The sequence below is a fragment of the Eptesicus fuscus genome, chromosome 21 (assembly GCF_027574615.1).
Source record: "Eptesicus fuscus isolate TK198812 chromosome 21, DD_ASM_mEF_20220401, whole genome shotgun sequence".
NCBI classification, from domain to species: Eukaryota; Metazoa; Chordata; class Mammalia; order Chiroptera; family Vespertilionidae; genus Eptesicus; species Eptesicus fuscus.
The window spans coordinates 2,721,342-2,747,500 of NC_072493.1; the positions used below are offsets into that span (position 1 = coordinate 2,721,342).

The following is a 26,159-nucleotide window of genomic DNA, read 5'->3' on the forward strand; positions in this document are numbered from 1 at the left end:
AGACCACATTTGATCCTCCTTGCTGCCATGTCCTGTTCCCATTGTAACACTCACCACTCTACTCTTGGTATTTGCTTGGTCACCTACCTTCCACAGAAAGGCAGCCAATATCATGGGACCAAAACTACAGTATTACCCAGGTGTCCCCAGTACTGAGTACACCACTCGGCACTTAACCAAGGTCCTCATCTGAACCTCAGAACACAATGGTTTGAGTGACCTTTTTCTTAATCCCCCAAGGGTGGTACTTAACTAGTACCCCATGAGAGAGGAGTCAGCGGAAGCCTGACTAAGTCTGCCCTCTCAGACACTCAATACTAGCTTACAGAATGAATGGTCGGAAAGTAGGCCAAACACCTAGGGGGGCCAGATAGGCGGTGATGACAACAAAGAGAGGACAGTGATAACAGCACAATCATAACCCCAGTCTGACAGGGCGCATTAACAGGTGCTCATTACCTCCTTACAGAATAAAGGAGGGACTGGAAACGTAAACCCCAAAGGGGAGACAGACACCATGCACAATGCCCTTGGGTGCCACGCGTTTCCCTGCCCTGATGTACACAGACCAGGAGTGAAGGATCCTCCCACTGCAAACCCATCACAGCACACGGTGCATCTCACATGCGTGTTCAGGCATGGAAACTGCAGGGGCCTGGTGAAACCTGTAAGTCAGGTCATTCTAAAACAGTTTACATTTGAAATCCTTACAGGTATTCTCCTTAGACAAGCTCACTTGTGGGACTCTACGTTCCGACACCAAGAACTGTGTCTGCTTTATTTACCACCGGTCCTCACTTCCAATATTGGCCGAATACAGAGTGGGCAACACAGAGCATTGTGTAAAGGCCGGGGGCAAGATGAAGCCCAGGAAATGTTAGCGAGGTCAAGGGTCTCAAGGTCTGGGCGGTTCCTACTAAATGTGATTCTTGCTCAATGTCAAAAGGTGGCATGGTATTTTGCAGATGTGCCTGGAACCAGGTGAGCATGACCTGGAACCAGAATCCAACTCCATGCAAAGAAGAAACCAACGTGTACTTGACCAGAGTATATGGCAATGGCTACACCTCCCTTCTGAAAGACAGAGCTTTGGATGGGAATCCCATCTCTTTTACTTGCTGCACTGAACTGCCTAACAACCACATCTCGCCTTTAATCGGACACCCAGAGCTCCGAACCCCTTGAGTTCAGTAACAAATGTGGGGCTCTCCTAAATTCAGATGGGGCTCTCCTAAACTCAGATGGGGCTCTCAGCAGTGGCAGCTTGCCCGGGCTCACTGGCCCTCGTTTCCACTGCACAGACCTGCGGCCTAGGAGGAGACTCGCACTCGGTGCCGATCACTACGGGGTGCCTGGCCTGCCTGCACAGCGAGGTGGAGTGGCCCCCGAGCCTGTTTCACTGAGCGCTTAGGAGGAAAGGCGAGCAGTCCACACGGGCTGTGACTCGTGTGCTAGTCCCATGTGGGCACAGGGCTGGCGGACGGAGAGTTTCGGCTCAGGCGCACACTCGGTTTCAGGTTGGTTGGGCAGGAACGGTCTCCAGGACTCCGGATTCAGGGCCTGACCTAGGTCTAACTCTGGAGGGTTGAGAAAACCCCTGTGGGGCAATCCTAGCCATCCTCGGTGAACATTTCTGGTCTGCTCAGCTGGTGTCCGCGAACCCCTGGGCCGCTGAGAGTGTTCTCAGAGGCCTAGAGGTTATGGAATCATCTCCACCATTTGGTCTCTGTCCCATTTGAGTTGGATTTTGGTCTTTGTGCGTACGTTTGCATTCGCCTTGTCTGTCTTATCTATAATAATAAAAGGGTAATATGCTAATTAGACCGGACATCCTTCAGGTGGTCATTCCGGACGTCCTTCCTGAGGAAGCCGGTGCCAGGGGGAAGCCAGCCCGGGTCCCGGGTGCCTGCGGGCAGCCAGGGGAAGGCCTACTCTTGCATGAATTTTCATGCATTGGGCCTCTAATAGGTAAAGGTGCCCACTATGGGGAACTCAGATTTGAGCCCAAATGCAGTCTCTTGGGGCGCACTGTCCAGAATAGACCGAGGGCCCCAGAGACTTTCCTGGTTTCTGAGTCCTCGTGGGGCTCATTTGGTTTGGGGATTTCCCCTTTTGATTGTCGTAGGGATAAAGGCTTTTGAGAGGTTCTCTTGGTAACGTCAGTGGCATGTGAAGTTTGTTTTGCCTGGATTGAGAGCCAGCCGCTAGATGTGATTAACACATAGACATTAAAGGGGTGTTTTTTCCCCATACCTGTCTGATGGCTAAAGGAATTTTAAAATGAAGCTTTCAGGTCTCTGGTTTTGTCTGTCTATATGTGTGTATGTTTGTCTACCTCCAGAGGAAATTATTAATATTAGGTTTTTCTAAAAAGAGCTCTGTTTATCTGACTTAATGAAATGTTTATCTAAATTAAAAACTATAACATCGTTTTCAGGGTTACATGGTCTAGGACATTATTTTATATGAAAACTGATGTAAGTTGTTTTTTATTCTATTGGGGTTTACAAAAATAAGTTGATGACTATCTTTGTTACCTACTTTTGGCTTATTAATATGGAGAAACTAAAGGTATTTGTAGCTAGATTAAGGAAATACATGTTTCTAAGAATGCAGCCAGAGTACCTATCTTTCTAGAGGTTATAAAATTATTCACCAACTAGAAGCCCATTGCACGAAGATTCAAGCAATAGGCCTTCCTTCCCCTGGCTGCCGGCACCGGTTTTCCTCCGGGACCCAGGACCCAGGCCTTCGCTCTGGCCGCCGCCTTCCATCTTCACTCCGGCCGGAGCCTTCAGTCTTCTCTCCAGCCAGAGCACCACTCCTGTAGCTCCCTCCACCCCCCTTCTCATAGCAGGTGTCCCACCCTGCCCGGCCACTCCGCGCCTGCATGCATGCTGCCCAGAGGCCTGGAGCGGCTTGGGGGCGGGGCCACCGCCATCTTTGTTGCGTTAATTGGAATACTCACTCCTGATTGGCTGGTTGGTGTCACAAAGTGATGGTCAATTTGCATATTTCTCTTTTATTAGTGTAGATTTGCTTTTTGGTTGTCTCAAAAATTAAGGTTTTAAGGGTTAGACAAATTTGATTCTTGGTTGTCACTAAAATTAAGTTTTCCAAGGGTTAAAACTTCAGAATTTAAAAAAATAGGAAGAATTTGCCTTTTATGGATTTAGCGGGCTAAAACTGACTTCTTTTAAATTAAGCTTTCATTTCAATAGTGTACTTGGTTAAGCCAAAACTTAATGTTATTCTATATTATTCGTATGCTCTGAATAAGAAGTTATAAAAGACGACAAAGGTATACTCGTTATCATCAGGTCTTTAATTGCCTATGTACACTGAATTTTCTCAATATTGGGAAAACTACAATTTTGTTTTAACAACTCTTTTCCTTTCCGTAGATGGGGCAAACTATTTGATTGTCACTTTGATTAAGTGAGTAACTTTTAAGTATTTTTATCTATGACTTCATTTGGAAATTTGTTTTAAAACTTTTGATATGTTTGCCCAACTTCCGAAGATACCAAATTTAAGGAGAGTCATTTTGTTTTCTTGGAAAGTCATTTTCTTGACCTTGATATTTTTAGGACTTTTGGAGTCTGTAAGAAGAATCCCAGAAACACCTCAAGGACTTGTTTTCTCTCTTGATAAAAGCAGGAAATTAAAATAATCAGGCCTATTGGGTATGTTAAATCACACAGGAAACATTCTCAAATAAATGATGCTGAACCTTTCATCTATTTCTCATATCCCCTCATTAGAAGATGGTATGAGAAATAGAGATACACTCTTGTTGAAGGAAAGGAGAATGGTTTTTTGTTTGTATTACTTATTTATTTATTTTTTAATGGGAAGGTTAACATCATTGGAAGTTAGAACCTTCTAGAAGGACCACATATAAATTCACTTTTTTAACAGAGAAGTCAATAAGCTCCTGGCCAGTGTTTCTAAGTGGCTAGAGTGCCGGCCCATGCACCACAGGGTTTTGGGCTCAATTCCTGGTCAAGAGCACATACCAGGTTGAGGGTTCACTCCTGCCCCTGGTGTGGGAGGCAACCAGTCGATGTGTCTGTTACATGGGTGTTAGGAGAATGTCTTTAGATAAGGAAGAGTATAAAGGACATAGGTTTTATTGGTAAAGAAAGAAAAAGGAAAAATAATTTTGTCCTAGAACAAAATGATTGTTTCAAAATGAGGAGACATAAGGTAGGACAAAAACAGAAAGATAAATGTAAGTTACGGAAGGGCCGTGCACAATGCAGGAGGTGTGTATACAGTGCAGAAGGCTCACAGAGGAGGGATCTTCAGATGTGGGTCTATGACCTCTAACCACGACCTTTTTTAAGTCTTTTGTCACGGACTATGGTTCTACTCTGATGCTGTGACAAAAATGTTTGTACACAGATGCTTCATCTTCAGAGAGATTCGTGAAGAAAACTCTAACATACAAAACTTCAGGGACTCTGAGCTAGTCCATGTGTGACTAAATCTAAAAGCATTAACTCCTGGATGCTTATCACCTGGTGATGTCAGTGCCAATGAAGGTGCCAGACTTAGCACAAGCCAAATGATTCAACACAGCACCCACCAGCACCTCCTGGTTATTCAATGTCTTCAGCTGATGGCCCTTGGGTATTGTTCTTGATTTAGATCTACTATTCAAACTGAACTGAACTTTGTTATTATAAAAAATTTTGCTATTAAAAATCTTTATTTTGTATAGCCCAATGTTATAAAGACACTCCTCTGAAAAATGTTGATCAATGTTTTGAAATGATCACTAAGGACTGTAAATATATATATATATATACTAGAGGCCCAGTGCATGATTGAATCATGCACGTGTAGGGTCCCCTACACTCTTTCGCTTTTCGCGGTGGAGCTGGGTGCCTGTCCGCTGGTGCACCAGGCCTTTCAGAAGCCTCTGGCTCGGCGGAGGCTTCTGAAAAGCCTGGTGCCGGAGCTCCCCCGCTTTTGATGGTCCACAGCCGCTGAGGGGGGCTACCCTGCTGTTGAGAGGCGCAGGGGGCGGGACTCCCGCCCCCTGCGCCTCTCAATGGCCTCTGAGGGGGGCTGCCGCGGACACCTGGCTACCCTGCCGTTGAGAGGCACAGCTGGGTGTCCACGGCAGGCCCCCTCAGCGGCCACGGATCTGGCCGTTGAGAGGCGCAGGGGGCAGGAGTCCCACCCCCTGCGCCTCTCAACAGCAGGGTAGCCCCCCTCAGTGGCAGCAGATCCGTGCCTCTCAATGGCCGGATAGGCCACCCCGAGTCCTGCCCCCCAGCCTCCCGCCGCCCAATCATGGGCATAGTGGAGTGATGGTAATTTATCTATTATTAGATAGGATGGATGGATATATATATATATATATATATATATATATATATATATGCCTAATAAGCAAATTGTCCTCTCGGGAGTTCGATCATGAGTTCAATGGCTCATTATGACGTGTGCTGACCACCAGGGGGCAACACGGAACAAAGGAAGGCCCCGGCCAGCAGCCAGAAGGCCCCTATTGGCCCTGATCGCCAACCAGATCTAGTGACCCTACCCATGCATGAATTTTGTGCACCGGGCCTCTAGTTTACATGTAAGAAACTACAGAAGATTTTTAAGAATACTTTTCCTTGGCCAGGTATTACAATGATCACCACAGCAGTATGAGACAAGAGTATTGCTCTTGAAAACATTCTAGTTAAGCAAGGTGGGGGTTGCCCTGTGGTTAATACTTCTTGTACTTGGATAAAACCCCTCCGACAAGATAAAGTTAGAACTAAATATAATCCAGGCCCTGCTCTTAAAGAAACATGATGACAAAGCAGGGTTCCTGTGTTCTGGTGCGCTTGCTGCTCAAATGTGGCCTAAGGCTCCGAAGGAAAGAACAAACTACTTGTCCTTTCCACATGGGACATGATATACCAGGAATGAGCCCTCCTGGCCTCAGGGACTGACAATGGCACGCAATACTCAAAATGAGTCACCTGATAATAGAGGGCCAGTGATGATTTTAATAACTGATCAGTGCTATTTTCTGATCACTGCTTTCAAGGAAAGATCTTGATCAAAAGAGGGAAAATATAAACAATTATACAATGGAGCCACTTCTAAAATGGAGCCAGGGCTGTCAAGCCAGAGGAACTGCCTTTCCAGTGATGTTAAAAAGAGGACGAGGACTTACTAGTATAATTGCTGGAGTCGTTTCAATTGTGGACACAATTTGGGGGTTGGCAGGAGGAACTCCATAAAATCGACCCTCCCCAACATAACTTGGTTTCTCCCTTTTCTGGGACCCCCTTACTTCTAATATGTTAGTCAATTAGTACAGGTACCTGAAAACTTAAATAAATATGGGGAGGGGGGTAAGAGATCAACGGAAGGACTTGTATGCATGCATATAAGCATAACCAATGGATGCAAGACACTGGTGGGGGGGGGGGGCGAGGGCATGTCCCTGGGGGTAGGGGAGGCTGGGGGGAAGTCAATAGGGGAGAAAAGGAGACATATGTACTACTATTTGTAATACTTTAAACAATAAAATTTTTAAAAAATAAATTAAAATGCTGACATGATTTTGCCCACACCAACAGACACTAATCTACGCTTACATAATCCAGGGAACTGGGTATCCTTAAAAACCTGGAACTCAGGATCCCCGCAAGATCAACTGAGCCCAGCGGGGTCCGGTCCTCATTTGGTATTATTAACAACTCATTCTTCTCTTACCCTATACCAGTGGTTGGCAAACTGCGGCTCGCAAGCCACATGCGGCTCTTTGGCCCCTTGAGTGTGGCTCTTCCAAAAAATACCACGTGTGGGCGCGCATATACAGTGCGATTGAAACTTCATGGCCCATGCGCAGAGTCAGTTTTCGGCTCTCAAAAGAAATTTCAATCGTTGTACTGTTGATATTTGGCTCTGTTGACTAATGAGTTTGCCGACCACTGCCCTATACAATGTAGTTTCCTAAATACATCACTCTTGAGTGAAGCCTGCTATTCTAGCCAGTGAGAACAAGGTACCAAATCCATCGTACTCCTGCGAACCCCTGTCTGACTTCAAGCTGCTACAAGATACTAGACGTCCAGTAAGTCTGCTCTTACTCCTAATGGTTTTTTTCCTACTTTCTGTCTCTTTATGCACTCCTGTTCTCAGGAATCCCAGAAATCTAGGGGACCCCCAGACTTCCATAAGATCAGGCAGCCAGAGAATCTCACTCCTCTAACTCAAAGACTCCCTCTGTTCATGTTCAGCAAGAAGCAGTTACAGAAGTATGATCTTCATCCCCGCTCCCTCAAGAATGAGGAATAAAAAAAAAATTTTAAATCTCAGGGGGAATTCTTAGATAGGACAAGTGTCTCAAGGTCTGGGTGGTTCTTACTAAGTGCTCTTCTTGCTAAGTGTTAAAATACAGCACAGTATTCGGCAGATGCAGCTGTAACCAATGAGTCTGACAGGAACGCAATCTGATCTGATGCAGAGAAGGAATCAACAAGTTAATGATCCAAATCTGGATCCAAGCACTGGTGAAGCCACCCTGCTGGGAGACAGATTTGAATGTGAACCCCTTTCCCTTTACTTGCTGCAAGGAAATAAAACTACCCAGTGGCAACTACTTCTCGAGCTTGAGCTCGGTAACAGAAGAGGGACGTTTAAGAAGACTGATGGGCAAAGAGCAAGGAGAGTGTCATGTCCAATGAGGCTGTAGAAGCAAGTAGGGTCCAGACCAGGAAGGCCATGTGAAGTTTTGTGTTAATCTGAAGAGCAACGGAAAGTCATGGAAGATTTGAAAGAGGTGGCTGGCAGAGGAGAGAGGGGGTACATGAACATGATTAATGATTAGATCTGCAGGGTGGAGAAGACGCGGATTGTGTGGGAGGTGGGGAAGAAGGGTATAGAGTGAGTGCATACAAATAAGGAGACGACTGTAACGGTCCATTAGAGGTGGTGATAGCTTGGGCCAAGGTGGAGATGGGAAAATGGTGGACAGATTACCAATATGTTTAGACAAATAAACAGAACTTGATTTGGGGGATGAGAGAAAGGAAAACACTCAATTCTTCTGGAACTCAAGTCTTCATCTGTAAAGCAGGATTGTTGATACTCCATCTGTATAAATATCTATCTTGCAATCTGCTGCGGTAAGAATATGAAATAATATAAACAGTATGAACTCAATGCAAGCCTGACATGTGATAAATGCCATTTTAAAAACTGCTATTGCTATTATTATTTTCATCCCATGAAACAGCATGAACTCCAAAAGTAGGTAACAGAATTGTAGTTAAATGTTGCTATCTGCTATGCTGAAAACGGAACATATCAGTGGGCCACTGAGAAAACGGTTCCAAATAAACATATCTGACCTCACTCCTCAGAAATTATTACCAGAGAGAAAGGCACAGCGGGTACCAGCACAGTCATCTGAGAGTTCGGTAAACTGAGGCACAAGAGTAGCTACAGATTTACCCGAGGAGTTAGGTGCAGAACAACTAAACGGATGTCTCCCGTTTGTGAGCTGATCCAATAGGACTAGGCCTGGACGAACGTATAACCCCCTATGTCTCTGGTTTCCTTGCTGACAAGGCCCTTTCAAGCCTTGGCTTCAGACTACGCGTCTGCTCGCCCTCCAACCAAGTCCCTCCGGTTCCCTGCCCCTCGCTCCAAGTACACGAAAGATCCCAGACTCCGGAGGGCCCCACATACCTTAGCTTCGCGTTCCCGTTCCTCGGCAGTCGGGGTTCGCTTCATGCTGCCGCTACAACCTTCTCCGCCACCGCCAGGATTGTACATTCCCTCGCTCGGGTCCCCGCCTCCAGCTTGTAGTTCTCTCGGCGTCCTGCTCCCGTTCGCCACCATGCTACCCCAGAACCACGGGAACTACCACTCCCAGGCTGCACCGCGGCGGCACCGCGAGGGCCTAGGGATCTAGAGCACTAGAATTTCCCAGGTCCCACAGCTGGGCTAGTGTAGTTCGAGGTCCTGAGAACTGGCGGGGATGGAGCCCCAGGAAAACTACATTTCCCAGGAGGCAATGGGGCCTGCCATGTTTTTCCCATGCTTCTCTCGGCGGGCGGTGTGACACGCCGTCGGCGCTATAGCAACGGTTAGCTAGCCGCGGGGAGAGTGTGGCGGTGAGTACTCTGGGGGTGGAGAGGACGATGGAGGTGGCTGACTCCCTACCTGCAGCGCGGGCCGGGGTCTTGGGTTCTGCTCCACGGCCTGGAGAAGGCCCCGGAGTTCTGCTCGCGTGAAAAAGAGCCTAGTACGAGAAACCCCCGCATCGTCAAGGCCTGAACCACACCCCGCCCATTGCCCCCACGCCCAGCCCCGGTTTGAAAATGTGCAGCCCAGACCTAAACCCTCGCTGAGGGCCGTTGTTGAGAATTGCAGTGCTTATCCAAGCCCTTCTTCAAGCAGGTCCTACACAGTTCGCTTAGATGACCTGGGTGTGGAGTTGCTTGGTACACCCGTAAGCCTCCCCAGTGGCCTATTGTTTATTTACAGGCCATGTTATCGCCTTGTTATCCCATAGCCTGTTACCTGCATAAAGGCGGGGACTTTGTTTACCATGTTAGTCTCAGTGCCAGGTAGTCATTTATTCATTCAAGAAATATTCGTGGTGGTGCCCACTTTGTGCCAGGCCAACTGTAGATACCTGCCTCAAGATGCTCGTTCGTACTTTCTTAGTGAAGACGAACTAGAAATGAACTAGTAACAAATAAAACAATTTCAGACAGAGATGACTGCGGGAACAGAAATAAACAGTGACTGAGTTGGGAGGGAGAGGCATCTTAGCATGGGGAAGTGGTTGGAGCTGAGCCCCAAAGGATAACGAGTCAGCAAAGGCCTTGAGCAAGGCCAGGGTACCTGGATTTGGGGAACCTGAAGGACAACAGTGTGAGAGGAGCATAGTGAGCAAGGAGGGCCAGCCTGAGAGGGTGGTGGGGAGGCCTGGCCGCACTGCACAGGGTTCCTCAACCTCCGTAGCCTGTGGGGCCAGATACTTGTGATTCCCTGTGCACTGCAGGAAGGTTAGCATCTCTGACCTCTAGATGCCAGTCAGAGGTCACTCCCTCTTCCCAGTGGTGACAATCAAAGAAGTGACTAGACAGTTACTTCTTAGATGCGTGCCATCTTGGACAGGTTACCTAAGCCGTGTCCCCATGTCTTCATTTGCAAAGTGGGAATCATTTACGTAACAATCTCACAAGGATAGTGGGAGATCTTTAACTTGTATAAGCAGAGCGCTTTGAAGAGTGCCCAGCACATCTTAGGAAGCACTCAATAAATGCTAACACCATCATCATCCTTATTCTTATAAAAGCCTCCATAACTCTATCATGGAAAAGGTACCCTTTTTACAAATATCCTGGGTTTAAACTTCTGGATAATCTGGTTCCTAAGATTGACCTTTTCCGTAGCACTGTCTGCAAGAGAACTAGATGCCCACCCAGGCAAACGTCTGTTAGCTGTTTATGTCAGAGCAAAATGCAGAGGTTCTCAGCCTTTGGTCAGTTATTACCAAAGTTAGGAACCCTCCCGCTGAAAGATATTGCGTATACACATAAGCAGAGAAGATTCTGTCAACCACGTCTGGGTCCACACACCCTGACGCTCCACGAACACCGTTCATTACAACTATTTAGCGTATGTCTGCTATGTGCCAACCCTGGGCCAGCCTCTGAGAATACATTGTAGAGATTGAGAACCTCTACCTTAGGGCATCTCCATTGACAGTTCACATTCGGCTTTCAGGGTAGATTGAAATGAAAATATAAGCATACTAGACATGGCATGGATCACTCACATCCACATACAAAACTAAGCCATGTGGTGCATCTCTGTAAAGAATAGAAACTAAAAAAATGCCAGAATTGGCTGGACAGCCTGTATGCTAAAGGAGGAAGCCCTGGGACCTGGGCCTCGTGGCAACAAAAACAGGACACAACTAAAACCAACCCAGTTGGTGAATTTATGAAACCTCTTTTGCAAAACTTGGAACTACCCATGCATTTGCGCAGCAAGCTGAACATTAACATTCAGGTAATATTGTCATCCCAGGCAAATGTGCTAAATGCTTTTAATTTGCCATCTCACCCTCAGCATAACTCGGTGAGATAGGTATTATTTTTTTCCGTTTTTTAAGTTAAGGGGCTGAAACTCATCAAGGTTAGGTGACTTGACCAGCTACCAAGTAATAGAACAACCATTTGAATCAAGTTCCTGACTTGAGTGTTTTCCAAGATATCTGCTTTCTTTTGGGGACAGGGAAGGGGAAGAGGGGTGGAGAGGAGGTGTTTCTAAATTTAGGAGAGTTTGTTTTTGTTTCAGATAGAGGAATAAGAAGATGGGAGAAGGAAGAATGATAATCTGACCTCATTTCCTAAGCAAACTACAGGAAATAGACTGTTGAAAGGAACACTGTCTCCATGATTCAATGTAGTATTACTTTTAAAAGGGAAGCTTTCATCTTCTTCAGGCTGCACATGTGGGCAATAAGATGTCCATTGAAGTTCTAGTGCCTTATTCATTTTATTTGGTTCATTCCATTGCATAGTTAATGTTATAACTTGGAAAGATTTTATTTGAATTTTCTTTTTCTCCACAGATAGGCCATGTCTGGTCCAACTGATGAGACTGCAGGAGACCTGCCTGTGAAAGATATAGGTCTGAACCTCTTTGGCGTGGGAGGGTTACAAGGTACGGCCAGCTGTTATTTATTACAGTTATGAACTTTGATCAGTAACTTCTTTACTTTTAATTTAAAGTATTTTTGATATTTATACAAACCAAGCCATTTAAGTAACTATATAGCTCTTGATTGGACTAAACGAGAGGATGGAGTGTTTAGAACAACATATGGTATTTTACTGCATGCATCAATTATCAACAGCTCATAGAAAATGTAAAATCCCCCTCTGTTCTGATAAAGAATTGTTATAAATCATCTTTTTAAAATTCCACACATCAGTAGAAACTACAGAGAGTATCAAGCCTCCAACCCGAATTGCCTGGCTTAAATCACATTCGCCATTAAAATGTTTCTTTACATTTACGTTTTATATGGGAGGAAATGCCATATTTAAAAATGTTTTGTCTTTCAAGTAGAGTATCTCAAAATGGTTTGTTTACCCACATGATATTGACTCTGATTTATCAAATTAATACACATTGAACGTTTTCTTTATCCTTTTATATCTGAGTGGTTGCTGTAGAGCTAAAAAGCACTTTCAGATTAAGAAATGAAAGCATAGCTTTAAGGAACGTCGGGCTGTGTTTTTCTTTGTGCGGACGGTGTGTCAGCCACGCAGTCATACCACTGCATTTGTCCCGAGAAGCTGTGACATCAAATACATTCCACGAAGGCATGTTCATACACCTGTTCGTCGGAAGAGTGTCAGTGGTCACCTTGAACCACCACCAAAAGGAGGTCAAGACATTGTTCATTGAAAAAGATAAATTTGATTATACAGTTTTCATTGTTAAAAGTAAAACATGTATAAGCTTTGCTTTAGATTTTTGGCAGAGTGTCAGAGATTCAAATACAAATAAATTTTAAGTGTGCAAAGCTCTTTATTGGGACTTCATACCCTAATTCAATTCTTGCTCTCAGTTACCCACCAGAGGGCTTTAATCTTTGTCCATTTGTTCTTTGTTTCTTTTGGAGGATTGCTGAAAATCGACCGACTTCACAGTGATATGGAAAGTACCAAACTTAAGCATATGTAAAAAATATCATATACACATGCTGAAAGGTATAAAAGTTCTTTAAAAATATTTAAGATAGATTATAAATAATTTGTGAAGGATTTCTTTTTTGTCTTTCAAATTTTATATAGTTTATTTTTTATAACCCAATACCCGTGGCTCAGAAAAATATTTTGATCATGTTATGTTCACCAGATTATTGTAATAACTCTTTGTAAAATAACAAAAAACTTCTAGTTTAGTTTTTTCAACATTCAGTATATAAGTCAAAAATCCTTTATTGAATCAGAGTTCCAGCTTACATCTTAAAGAATGGTTATTTGAATCCTTTTTTGAGTGGATATTATTATTGTTCTGATCCTTCAATATTGCATATAAAGTATTAATAGCAAAGGTTTTTATTCTGACCTCCAATCAGTGATGTGAACAATGCTATAATATTTTCAAAAGCAGTCTTAATTGTGGGTCACAAAGGGAAAAATCTGAGATGAGTGCATCAGATCTCATATTAATATCAACAGTTATCATTTTTAGAGACTAGTTTAAGTGATCCCACTATGAATGATCTTGGCATTTTTGCAGAAACTTCAGCAACACGGACGATGAAGTCTCACCAGGTCATCGTGTCCCGGATCAGTCGTGAGGAACTGGAAGACAGATTTTTGCGTTTGCACGATGAGAACATTTTACTTAAGCAGCATGCCCGCAAGCAAGAGGATAAAATTAAAAGGTTATGATAAAAAGCTTTGAGCTCTTTTTCCTGACTGTAAAGTTTTGGAGGATTTGCTTTTTTATAAACTTAATTGAAAACTCCACCTTAAATCCTTTTTGTAGCCAGGCAGGTTGTAAATAAATACAATTTTTTAAAAATGGAAACTCTTAAAAACTATAAGAATAAACCAAGAAGATTATAAGTGTTTATTATGCCCGAAGTTGCTATTTGAAAGGGAGAGCTATTAGCTAAGTGTGCCATGCGTGTATCATATCTATAAATAACTCCGGGTTTCATATTTATAGTTTAATAAGCAAATGGCCAGAGCATCTGGTTTTTTAAACGTCTTGATTTTAAAATGAAAGTTTTAAAAAGTAATTAGCTATTTTAACTTGTTAAAATGCATGTGTTTTTAAACTTTAGGGTTTACTAATGAAAACATCACTTCAGTATCTGGAACACATTTAACTTTGCTTGAGTTAGTCTAGAGTCTATATTGATCAGAGACTCAGCCGTTTCTGAAGAAAGATGGTCACTTCTGATTTGCATGCAGAAATGTCTGCACAGATGATTTCTTACGAGTAGATGTTCCTTCATTCTCTCTTGTTCAGAAACACGATGACTCTCTTCTGAATGGGTGGCGTTCAAAACAAAAAGTGCTTTCACTTCTAGAAGCAGGAACAGGTCTGTGTTCCTACTCACGTTGTAGGTTAAATGAAAAGGTAGGACAGCCAGGAAAGAAGATGGGTTTCTGTCTGTTTGGAATTGACTCTAAAGAGGTGACTCTAGCGCAGTGTCTACTCCGTGGGCTTTGCTGTGATGCCCCCGGGCTGCTGTGTGCCGGGCTTTGACTTCGAGTCGTGGTGATGTCTGCTTTCAGGACATGTGACCCACTTGCCTGATTCCTTTTCTGGCCAGTAACACACACATGTCCGCCTGTCAGGATGAGGAATGTGGTCTCTCACCACTAAACAATTCTTTTTCTTTCTAAGCGTAATTGGTCAGTAAAAGAATTGAATTCACAACCTTGACCTCATTAGTAATTTGTCCTAGCCAGAAAATATAAAACAACTTAATAATGAGCCATGTAGTTTAATGGAAAAAGGACTGGGCTGGGAGTCAAGTTGTACGCATGTGTTCTATTTATCTCCCTGCCACTAGCGTATGGTATGTTCAAGCCATTAACCTCCTGGGATTTTATTTTACTCAGACCCGAGAGTAATGATCTGTTGACCGCTCTGACCCAAAGCTCTACATTCCTCCCAATGTCACACCCCTGACACTACCTAGATACCTAGGTAAAATGGCCTTTACATGTATTCTTACGATAGAGTAAGTGTCACTCTAGGATAACTGTAGATTTGATAAGCCACCTTTTCACATAGTACTCAAACTTGACCTGATCACGTATGGTTCATTAACATCATCAGATCATCAAACCAATGGAAATTACTGCTGTTACTGGAGAAAGGACTGAAAGAACTGAAAGCCGCTCTATAGATGTGCTCTTGCCTTAAAAAGTGCGGTCATTTCTTTTCCTGTAGATGTTGTCGGCTTTTTCGGATTAAACCTGCCTCTCTTTTGAATGTAGCCTATCTCTCGGTCTCTAACAGGAAACTCAGCTGTCTAGGTTGGCACCTCGCGGAGATGGCTGCCACATTTCCAGGGATGAGCATTGGGTGGGGCTCGGGACCCTAACTCCTCCAAGGGCTGGGAAGGTTTGTGGCTCTATCAGGCTAGGATATCTGCCCCGATTTCCCAATGATATATCATTCTCTGGATTCGGTGGAAAGGAACTAATCCATTGATTATTTCACTAGGGGGTTTGTGGTACTCTTGGATCTTGGTTTTTATTATCCTGGATCCCTTATAAAGCATGTTTAATGGATGTGCCTCGAGGGAAAGAGAAAACAATCTTAACTGATTATGTTATGCATAGCTCTCCCTGTGCCACATGCTGTAGGCCGAGAAGCCAGAAGTGTAGATAGACGTGTATTACCACCGCTGTTCCAGAGGACTCCGCTCAGGGCAAAAAAAGGTTGTTCTAGGACATCCCAAAGCTATTAAGGATTTTTTTTTATTTCACTTTTGTTCTCTTAAGTAAAAGCTTCTGTCCATAACCATGCTAAAATAAAGCAAACCCCATGTAAAGAAAAATGAAGTGAGTTTTTATTTTCAATCTCCTGTCTGGGTCTTTATAAAAATAGATTCACTATAAACTAGAGTCAGCTATTGAAGATGTGCGACCAATTTTGTAAAGTCTTGAACTTGTGTCTCTCATCAAAGCCACCTTTTCTTTCTTGTCCTGCCAAGATTTTTCCATTCACTGTCAGGCATGTTTTCTGTACGTGTATATTACATCACCCCCATGTGCCCTTTCTGTCTTTTGTTCTGTCTAACCAGTTTTTATCAAAACTTAAAAGAATCAAAGGTATAAACTCCTGAGATGTCAAAAGCACAATTTATGCCTAAACCCAAAGGTAGCATTAAAATAATACTTTTTGTATCTAATTATTTTCTACCCTTAAACATGCATGTCTCTTGAGCACTAAGTAACATTTAATGGCACATTTTGGTTTCTTTTGAATTTTTCATTGTGCTTTTTATAGGTGTGTATCTCTGCTTTCTAACACTTTTATATTTGTAGTACATCTTAATCCTAGAGAAACTGAAAACAATATATCACATAAATGCTGCATAGCCTTAACACAGTTTCCAAGAGTTTTAACTTGCTGTGGCTTGCAGATATAACCCGCCACATCCACAATCTGTAGCTACAGTTAAGTGCATACAGCATTCCTACATAAGGTCATGCGTTAAAAATTGCATTTGAGGAACATATGGAGTAAATATGTGTCCTCTCTTTACTAACCTTAAATGATAAGCCTTAGGAAACTGTTATTTGTCAGTGCTATAAAGCAGATTGTTGCCCAGTGGTTTCAATTATCATCAAAGGATTCTTCACAGGCAGTAATAGTTACATCAAAACCTGAAATTTATTATTCAGGTTCTGCACTGAAGTCTTCACAGTGATTATGTTCCTTTCAACAGAATGCATTTTATGCTGACTTCTCACATTCCTTTTCATCTTTTTATTATTTCCCTAGAATGGCCACCAAGTTAATACGGCTAGTTAATGACAAGAAAAGATGTGAGCGGGTTGGTGGCGGCCCCAAGCGGCTGGGACGAGATGTGGAATTGGAAGAAATGATTGAGCAGCTGCAGGAGAAAGTTCACGAGCTTGAAAGACAGAACGAAGCCCTCAAAAACAGACTAATTTCAGCCAAACAGCAACTTCAGGTCCAGGGTGGCAGGCAAGCTCCTTACAGCTACGTGCAGTCTCGCGTCAACACTGGGCGTAGGAAAGCGAGTGAAAGCGCAGGCGCCCAGGACTGCCCCAGGAAAGGTAAAACACAGCTTCCACACATCCCCAGCTGACATCTTTCAATAGATCATTTTGCACACACACAGCTTTATTTCTGTATTATTCATGTCCCTAAGTTTCTTTAGAAAGGTAAATATCATTTTTGGACCTGTATTTGATTTAAAAAATTAATATTAATATGAAGATTATTTTATTTAAGAATCCCTAGATCACACTCAAATTTGTTTAGTAAACATTGAACATAACTATTCATTCTAACTGGTATGAGACATGTGTGAAACTACGTGAAATATGAGTTCAGTTTAGTGTGTTTTTTTAATTATAGGAGCAAATCACATCGACACAGGCAAATGGGAAAACCAGCTAGTTTGCCTAAATATGATCACAGTTAAGTTCTTTATCGAAAGACCTCCTATAAAATCTGCAGAATTGTGTAAATCTTTCTCGTTGTGTAGAGGTAGCATGGCAGTGGAATGTGCACATAGCTGAGGGTTTTGAAAGTTGGGTTCTTGCTCCTCCACTTTTTATCTGGTGACTTTGGATGAGTCCTGAACTTGAGTTGTCTTTACCTGTAAAATAAAAGGATATAAGCAAGTGAATTACCCCATAAGCGTCTCTTCCGTCTCCAAAAAGGATCATAGGACAATCACTTTTTTAATTTTGAAAATAAACCACCTAAACCTTACCCAGGTTACAAAGCAATTCAATTGCATAGACAAGACTCATTATAGAAAAAAACTAAAGATTTCTCATAAAATCCCAATTCTCTCCACCCACAGACAAATGTATTTATGATGAAGCAAAAAGTCAGTAACTATTTTAGGTAACACATTTTTAATTTCAGCTACTAGGAAAGGAAATAAAATGTTAGCTCTAATTGATCTTCATTTGGAATACACTTCACATAAAGACCAAACATTTTTAGGGACATAAAAAAATGATGTAAAACTTGCATTTCAATTCATTGAGAAAGAAAAAAACACCATGTGAACAGAATGGGAGAAAAATTTGTTCTATTTTTTCTTCAAGCAGAAATGTTAACACTCTGTTCCCTAGACAGAGCGCCTTTGAAGTCGGGAAGGCTCCTCACAGGCAGGAGGCAGCTGCAGGATGAAAGCGCAAGCCTGCCCCTTGCTCTGTGAGATTGGCCGTAGACTCAGTATAACCAAGTGGTCATGATGAACCATAAACCAGACAATACATTCTGCCACTCCTTAACTTCCTACATGGATGAGCGCACTTGACCTCTCAGGGCCTCATCTTCCCCATCTGTAAAATGGGGCGATAACACCTGATTAGAAGTAGGGCTAGGAGGTGGTAGGGACATAAAAAAATATGTCCCTACAATAATAGATTTCACCTTTTAAAAGTCACTTATCCTCCCCTGGACGGTGTGGCTCAGTGGTTGAGTATCGGCCTGTGAACCAGGAGGTCACAGTGTAATTCCTGGTCAGGGGGCAGCCGATCAATGATTCTCATCATCAGTGTTTCTCTCTCCCTCTTCCTTCCTCTCTGAAATCAATAAAAATATGTATTTTTCTTAAAAGTCACTTATCCTTTCTGAACCTGTGACCATTGCTGGGCAAGCTGATCTCTGAGGTCAGCAAGGTCTTTCCAACTAACACGACGCCCCAAGTTTAGATTAACGCAGCAAGCTAATCTAGTGCTATGAAGTGCTGTATACATAGAAGAATTTGGTGGGAGTTTCTCCCTATAGGAAAAAAAAGCCACAGAGCAGCAGTCTTTTGAAAATATGACTACATCGCTTGAATTTCTCCTTGTGTTTATACTCAGTAATTCAGATCTCTTTCACTGTTTGTTATAGAGTCCAAGACATAGAAGCTGCCCAGAGCATTACATAGCGATGAATCCTTTCTTAACCACTACCTTCCTGAGTGTACTTGAAGCATCATTATCAAGGTTGATACCACCGTAACCTTATCAGACTCTTCAAGACCACCTTTGAGGCTGGGATCAGGCCAGACTTGTCAGAGACAGTGCAGCCCGGGGTGGCGGGGTGAGAACCCCAGACCCTCTCTGGCCCCATGGGCCTTATCCCCAAGCTGCTGTACAAATATTATTTTCTACTTATGCCAGGTCAGGATAAAGGATGAAAATGCCGCTTCAAGTGTGATCACTGTAATGTAGAAACAATTCTTATTGTGAAGAACAAAGATTTTCATGACGTGTATGTGTTTTAAAAGATAACCATTGGCAACTCACCATGAAATCATAGTTTTAAGAAATATTTTGAGTATAAATAGGCTTTTTTGTTTTGTTTTTAAATATTTTTTAATTGATTTCAAAGAGAGAAAGAGAGAGGGACAGAGAGATAGAAACATCAATGATGAGAGCGAATCATAGATTGGCTTCCTCCTGCACATCCCTACTGAGGATCAAGCCCCAAACCCTGGCATGTGCCCTGACCGGGAATTGAACTGTGTGTGATCTCCTGGTTCATAGACCAATGCTCAACCATTGAGCCACACCAAATGGGCTAAATTGTGTTTTGTTTTGTTTTAATTCTACTAATGATGTTTAGTTTTTCCATGATTGATGTAGGAAATGCTTAAGAATTAGCATTACTGCCAAAGTAATATATTTGGCAAATTTTAACACAGTAAACTATTTTAATATTTTAGGCAGAGCCTTTTCTGTTTTTTAGTCTAGACTACAGCAAAAGATGGTGAAAATTTTGGAAATAGCAAATAATAGTGCTGTTTTTCTAATTAAAATTCTCATTTTTAAAAGTAAACATTGCTAAAGAGACAATTTTTTCTGTACCATTGTACCTGGGACTATGCACCATTAAAAGCTAAATTGTCATAATTTATCTACCTTAAACTCTTATAATTTAATCCCGTGTCATATTTTATCCACCTTAAACTCTAATTATTTAATTCTGTTTCATATTTTATTACCTTAAACTCTAATAATTTAATTATTCTCTAAGTGTAAACTAATTCATGTAATTAAAAGTATGTTTCACTTTTAACAGGCTTATAAAATTGCATATAACTATTGTGCAATTGTATTTTAAGTGCATCAGCAAAATGTTTTATTTAGAGGAATCCTATTGATTATCTCTCCTCGAATTACCTTTGTTTATATATGGACTTTATCATTGAGGTGGAATAAACAAAAGTACAGGAAACATCAAAACTATTTTTTAAAAGTCATGTTTTGTAAACCTTTGCTTTCATACTTCAGTTTATTGCACAGACCTGAATTGAAGACTTTGGGTCTTTCAGAAATTATTTCAGGAGTTTTAAATCTAGGTTGAATTAAATTATTTCTAGGTAATTTGTTTTTCTTAGTAGAATTTGTTAAATGGGCTATACTTGCTGCTGTGTTTGATTTCATGCCAACTGGTGGCTCAGAGCTAATAGTCCCTTTGGCAACATATTTCTGATTCTCTGTTCTGCAGAGCACATATCTCTCAGTACTGAAGCAATTCTGTTACCTCACACATTTTCTCATGACATCAAAGCCAGGGTCCCCTTTTCTAACATCTGTAATCTCATTAATTTATTTTTAGGTATTAGATTCCAAGATGTAGATGTAGATCAACCCATGCTGACAAAATATGGCAACAATTTACTTGAAGAAGCCAGAGGAGAAATAAGAAATTTGTATGTATTCTTTCTGTGGTCATTTTAGAGCTTTGTTTATTGATCATACTTTGGGGTGTTTTTTAATCCCTCTCTTTCCCTTATTTTGAATAAAATTGGTTTATGTACAGATAATTTGCTCCACCAAATTACAGCTAGATCTGTGGGATAAGAGCATATTATTAAACATGTTTCCATTGAAATGAGGAAAATGAACTCCTACAGCGGTGGAAGTGTTTATAGAATAGTCCCCTTTATTGTAATCCCCACACCCAGGAATGGCATAAAGTCCATTCATTTAGAGGCAGCATTTTCATTCTTAGAAAAATTACAGGCAATTTTTTAAAATCCTGAATTAATTAGCCTTTTTGTGGTTTTAAAAAAAATTGAAGGGAGTGGCTTAAAAGTTTGAAGTTATCAAATACATATGGATTTTAGAATTCATTTCACTACGATTCTACGGTACTGCATTCTTCATCATACTATGGTTTCACAAAAGTTACCCCTGCCACATTGAGCTCACTTTCCAGTTAATGAAAGCCTCATGGTTTCAGTGTCTGTGAGTCACACAAATGAAGATAAGGCTCCACCTTATCACAGGTCTTCCCCTGGATCATCAGGAAGTACCAGTTCTGAATGAGGCAGGGGGTCATACTTGTAGATGGTTGCTTAAGGATCATATGGGCTTAAGATTTTTTCTCCTGAATATTCCAAATACCAGAGACAGTGATGATTGTATTGTGAGAGAATAGAAACTAAAAGATGAGGCCTAATCTTATTAACCTGTTAGCTAAAAAGCCAGGTTCACACCAGTTTCCTGAGGTCATGACACTGGGATACGGCAGATGCCACAGAGATCAGCCTATGTGAGGGACCACTTAATTATGTTTTGCAAATTTTTGCCATGTCTCTCTGAAGTGTTCATTTGGGTGATAAAGGGAAATCTACATGTGAAAGAACAAAGGCATAGAAATTAGCTGAAGATGAATAGACTGTGGACTACCTAGTAGGTGAACAATAAATACTTAACAACTGAATCTAACCACCAATCCATGGCTTAGGGCGTCATCTTATAAAAAGGATGTCTTGAATTCCTCCCTGTGTACCTCTAGATCATCACCTATAACTGCCACTATTTTCCTAAGTTTCAGAGGCCCTTAAGCTAACAGTTCAAACTTTTGCTTGCATTTGTTACGAAGAACTGTCTTTGTACTGATCTTAAATACTGCGGATATTTCCTCAAACTGCACATTCACGCGAAGGCTCTTTATTTCAGAGAGGATGTTATTCAGTCACAGAGAGGCCAGATAGAAGAGTTAGAGCAGTTGACAGAGATCCTGAAAACTCAGTTGCGGAGAAAAGAAAATGAAATTGAGTTATCTCTTCTTCAGCTTCGAGAACAGCAGGCTACAGATCAAAGGTATGTTATCAAATATCGCTTTGATAAAGTCAGAATTCATTTAGAATGCTTTAAGAACAAACTGAACTACCAAGCAAAATAGAGACAGACTCATAGATAGAGAGCAGGCAGACAGCTCTGGTGGGAGGGTGAGGGTGGAGGGATTGAGAAAAAAAGAGAGAGCTCATGGACATGGACAACAGTGTGGTGTTTGCAGTAGGGGAGGGGCAGGTAAATGGTGATGGAAAAAATAAAACATCATGTGCCATAGAAGGATAAGTCGAGTCTATTTAAAAATCATGTTTTTACTTCACTTCTTCATATAAGCCTGCTCTAGATCAACAGCTCTATCTGAGGGCAGTTCTCCCTAACTGCTCAGCCTCGCCTGTTAACTCCACGCATTGCCCCATTCACCAAGACTGTAGGAGGTCCCACACCACTGGGTATGTGCGACAAGAACTCAGTGGCTGGCAAAAGTTTCTTCAAACTCTTTTGATTGTTTGGGATGATGGGGTTCCTTCAGCAGTCTCCTTGCGGCCTTTATTGATAATTGCAGCATTTTCCCTCCCATCCTCATATGCGATGCTTTTGCTTCCTAGCATCGGTCCTCTCATTTTTGCTTTCACATTGTGCTTCCAAAAAGGCTTTATGTATTCTTCTTTGAATTGTTTTCTTCCCTTTATGGCTTTTCTCTCTCTGTTTCTCTTCCTTTTTTTTTTCTTTTTTTTTTTTTTTGACCCAGCATACCCAAAAGTAAATTATATATTAACCCCCAAGTACCCATCACTCAGGCTTAACAGTTATCAGCGTGTTGTCACTCTTGTTTCATCTAGCACTTCACCTTTATTTTCTTCAATTGATTAGCCCTAGCCCAGTGGTCGGCAAACTCATTAGTCAACAGAGCCAAATATCAACAGCACAACGATTGAAATTTCTTTTGAGAGCTGAAAACCGACTTCTGCGCATGGGCCACAAAGTTTCAATCGCACTGTACGTGCGCCCGCACGTGGTATTTTGTAGAAGAGACACACTCAAGGGGCCAAAGAGCCGCATGTGGCTCGCAAGCCGCAGTTTGCCGACCACTGCCCTACCAGACATCTTGCCATCTCACCTATAAATTTTGTAGTACATATATATCTCTGTCTGATAAGGAATTTTCTTAACCACCATGCATATCACACCTGACAAACCACCATGCATATCACACCTGACAAACCACCATGCATGTACACCTGACAAACCACCATGCATTTATACCTGTCAAAAACAGCGATTCCTTGATATTAGCCAATAACCAGTTTATAGTCAAACGTCCCTGAAGGTGTCTTTCTGCTGTTTGTTGAAGTCCAAATGAGGCCTAAACATTGCATCCGCTGTATCTATTTTATTCCTCTCTTAATGTTTTTTTTAAACCAGACCTAGATCCTTGTTTTCCTCCTTTCCGATTTGTGTGGCCACCATGCTTATATGGCTAGGATCTTATTTACACAAACCAAAGATGATTTTCCAGCTTTTCATTTCAGGCTCAGAATTTAAGTTCCTTTAACAAACTAACCCTACATGGAACTGTTTGCAAGAGCTAAGAAATGATGCATGCTGGGAAAGTTGTTTTAAAAAAATAAAGTGGGATTAAAAACATATGAAAAACTTTGTTTTAGAGATTTAACAGATTAATACTATCTCTAATAATTTCTGTTTCTAAAAAGGTATGTGTAAAATCCTACCTAATAAAAGAGTAATATGCAAATTGACCATACCTTCACCACGCCCAAGCCATGCCCACCAGCCAATCAGGGCAAGTATGCAAATTAACCCAACCAAGATGGCAGTTAATTCACATATCAAGACAGCGTAGAAAGAAGCCAAGCACTGCAGAAGGGAGCGAAGCTTCGGAGAAGCAAGCAGGTGGGGCGGGGAGAAGGGAGGAAAGCAGGTGGGGCCGGGGGAGAAGGGAGGCAAGCAGGCAGGGCGGGGGAGAGCGCAACAGGAAGCCCTATTGCAGGAATCTTCCTGCAATGGGCTACTAGTTAAACTATATAATAAAATTCTATATGTTTTGTGATAGCTGTATGTTCTTCTAAGTGCAGAGCAAAAGAAACATGAATATTTTTGAGAAATATATATATATACTAGAGGCTCGGTGCACAAAATTCGTGCACAGGGGTGTGTGTCCCTCAGCCCAGCCTGCAATCTCTCCAATCTGGGACCCCTTGAGGGATGTCCGACTGCCCGTTTAGGCCCGATCCTACCTAAACGGGCAGTTGGGCCTAAACGGGCAGTCGGACATCCCTCTCACAATCCAGGACTGCTGGCTCCCAACTGCTCTCCTGCCTGCCTTCCTGATTGCCCCTAACCGCTTCTGCCTTCCAGCCTGATCACCCCCTAACCACTCCCCTGCCAGCCTGATTGATGCCTAACTGCTCCCCTGCCAGCCTGTTTGCCCCTAACTCCCTCCCCTGAAGGCCTGGTCACCCCTAACTGTTCTCCCCTGCAGGCCTGATCCCCCCCAACTGCTCTCCCCTGCAGGCCTGGGTCCCCCCCCAACTGCCCTTCCCTTCAGGCCCAGTCATCTCCAACTTACCTCCTCTGCTGGCCTGGTCACCCCTAACTGCCCTCCCCTGCAGGCTTGATCGCCCCTAACTGCCCTCCCTTGCAGACCTGGTCCCTCCCAACTGCCCTCCCCTGCTGGCCATCTTGTGGTGGCCATCTTGTGTCCACATGAGGGCAGTCATCTTTGACCACATGGGGGCAGCCATCTTGTGTGTTTGAGTGATGGTCAATTTGCACATTATTCTTTTATTAGATAGGATTAGATCGGATAGAGGCCTGGTGCACGGGTGGGGGCCGGCCGGTTTGCCCTGAAGGATGTCCCAGATCTGGGTGGGAGTTCCCTTGGGGCATGGGGCGGCCTGGGTGAGGGGCCTGTGGTGGTTTGCAGGCTGGCCACGCCCCCCGGCATCCCAAGTGGAGGCCCTGGTATCTGGGTTTTATTTATCTTCTATAATTGAAACTTTGTAGCCTTAAGCAGAGCCAAGCCTCCTGCTCGCTCCGTGGCCGCAGCCATTTTTGTTGGGATTTATTTATCTTCTATAATTGAAACTTTGTAGCCTTAAGCGGAGGCCAAGGCAGGTCAGGGCAGGCGGAAAGCTTGGCTTCCTCCATCGCCAGGGCAACTCAAGCCTCCTGCTCTCTCCAGCTCTGTGGCTGCTGCCGTTTTTGTTGGGATTTATTTATCTTCTATAATTGAAACTTTGTAGCCTTAAGCGGAGGCCAAGGCAGGCCAGGGCCGGTGGAAAGCTTGGCTTCCTCCATTGCCAGGGAAACCCAAGCCTCTTGCTCTCTCTGTGGCTGCAGCCATCTTGGTTGGGTTAATTTCCATACTCGCTCCTGATTGCCTGGTGGCATGCCTTGTGGGTGTAGCAGAGGTACGGTCAATTTGCATATTACTCTTTTATTAGATAGGATTAGGGGATAGCATTTGAACCCTGACTGTGAACCAGCTGAATGCATAGAACGGACTCATGTTCCCTGAGAAGAACTGAGTCAGACTTAGCCTTCTTGGAAGAGCAAGTGATGCTTCCTTGTTTGGAACAGGCTGAAGGGCTTGCCCCAGCGCGAGTGCAGTGATCTTAGTTGCCCACAACCACGTTTAAGATATTATCTGAAGCCCTAGCTGGTTTGGCTCAGTGGATAGAGCGTCGGCCTACGGACTGAAGAGTCGCAGGTTCGATTCCGGTCAGGGGCATATACCTTGGTTGCGGGCGCATTCCTAGTGGGGGGTGTGCAGGAGGCAGCTGGTCGATGTTTCTAACTCTCTATCCCTTTCCCTTCCTCTCTGTAAAAAAATCAATAAAATATATATTTAAAAAAATATATTATCTGAAAAGAACCGTCTGCACTTAGGCCGCACCCACGCTTGGAGCCCATCCCTAGCAGCTTTACTTTCTGTTATAGTTCTGAAATTCCCAAGGAGTAGCACCAACACTGTTTGCTGTTCCCCCTTCCAAAGGGGTACGATCGTCCAGGAGCTAGAGTGTCCATGTCAAATGAAAGGCAGATCCAAAAGTCACTCAGTGCTGGACTAGACCCGCCCAAGAAACAGTGATACACAGCATACACATTTCCTTCTCTAAATATTGTCAGCAGGACACACCAACATGTACAAGAGCAGTTTACCTTAAAAACTGAACTGCTGCCCTGGCCAGTGTGGCTCTGTTGCTTGAGCACTGTCCCTCGGACTCAAGGGTCCCAAGTTCAAGTCCAGTCAAGGACACATACCTCGGTTGTAGACTCAGTCCCCAGCCCTGGTTGGGGAGTGTGCGGAAGGCAACCAACCAA

The 26,159-nt window shown here is 43.0% G+C and overlaps 2 protein-coding genes across 3 annotated transcripts in view; one reads left to right on the top strand and one right to left on the bottom strand.

Moving 5' to 3' along the window:
- FTO (FTO alpha-ketoglutarate dependent dioxygenase) overlaps positions 1–8,781 on the bottom strand; it is a 297,600-nt gene extending 288,819 nt beyond the window's left edge. For both annotated transcript variants that reach the window (XM_028126963.2, XM_028126962.2), the window contains exon 1: positions 8,710–8,781. In XM_028126963.2, coding sequence (XP_027982764.2) covers positions 8,710–8,754 — 45 coding nt within the window. In that variant the 5' untranslated portion in view covers positions 8,755–8,781. The remainder of the gene's footprint in view (positions 1–8,709) is intronic.
- Positions 8,782–11,001: 2,220 nt separating this feature from the next.
- The window catches only part of RPGRIP1L (RPGRIP1 like), a 78,991-nt gene continuing 63,833 nt past the window's right edge, over positions 11,002–26,159 (top strand). The window contains exons 1-6 of the mRNA XM_054711004.1: positions 11,002–11,049; positions 11,615–11,706; positions 13,297–13,444; positions 16,534–16,832; positions 20,350–20,443; positions 21,699–21,842. Coding sequence (XP_054566979.1) covers positions 11,622–11,706; positions 13,297–13,444; positions 16,534–16,832; positions 20,350–20,443; positions 21,699–21,842 — 770 coding nt within the window. The 5' untranslated portion in view covers positions 11,002–11,049; positions 11,615–11,621. The remainder of the gene's footprint in view (positions 11,050–11,614; positions 11,707–13,296; positions 13,445–16,533; positions 16,833–20,349; positions 20,444–21,698; positions 21,843–26,159) is intronic.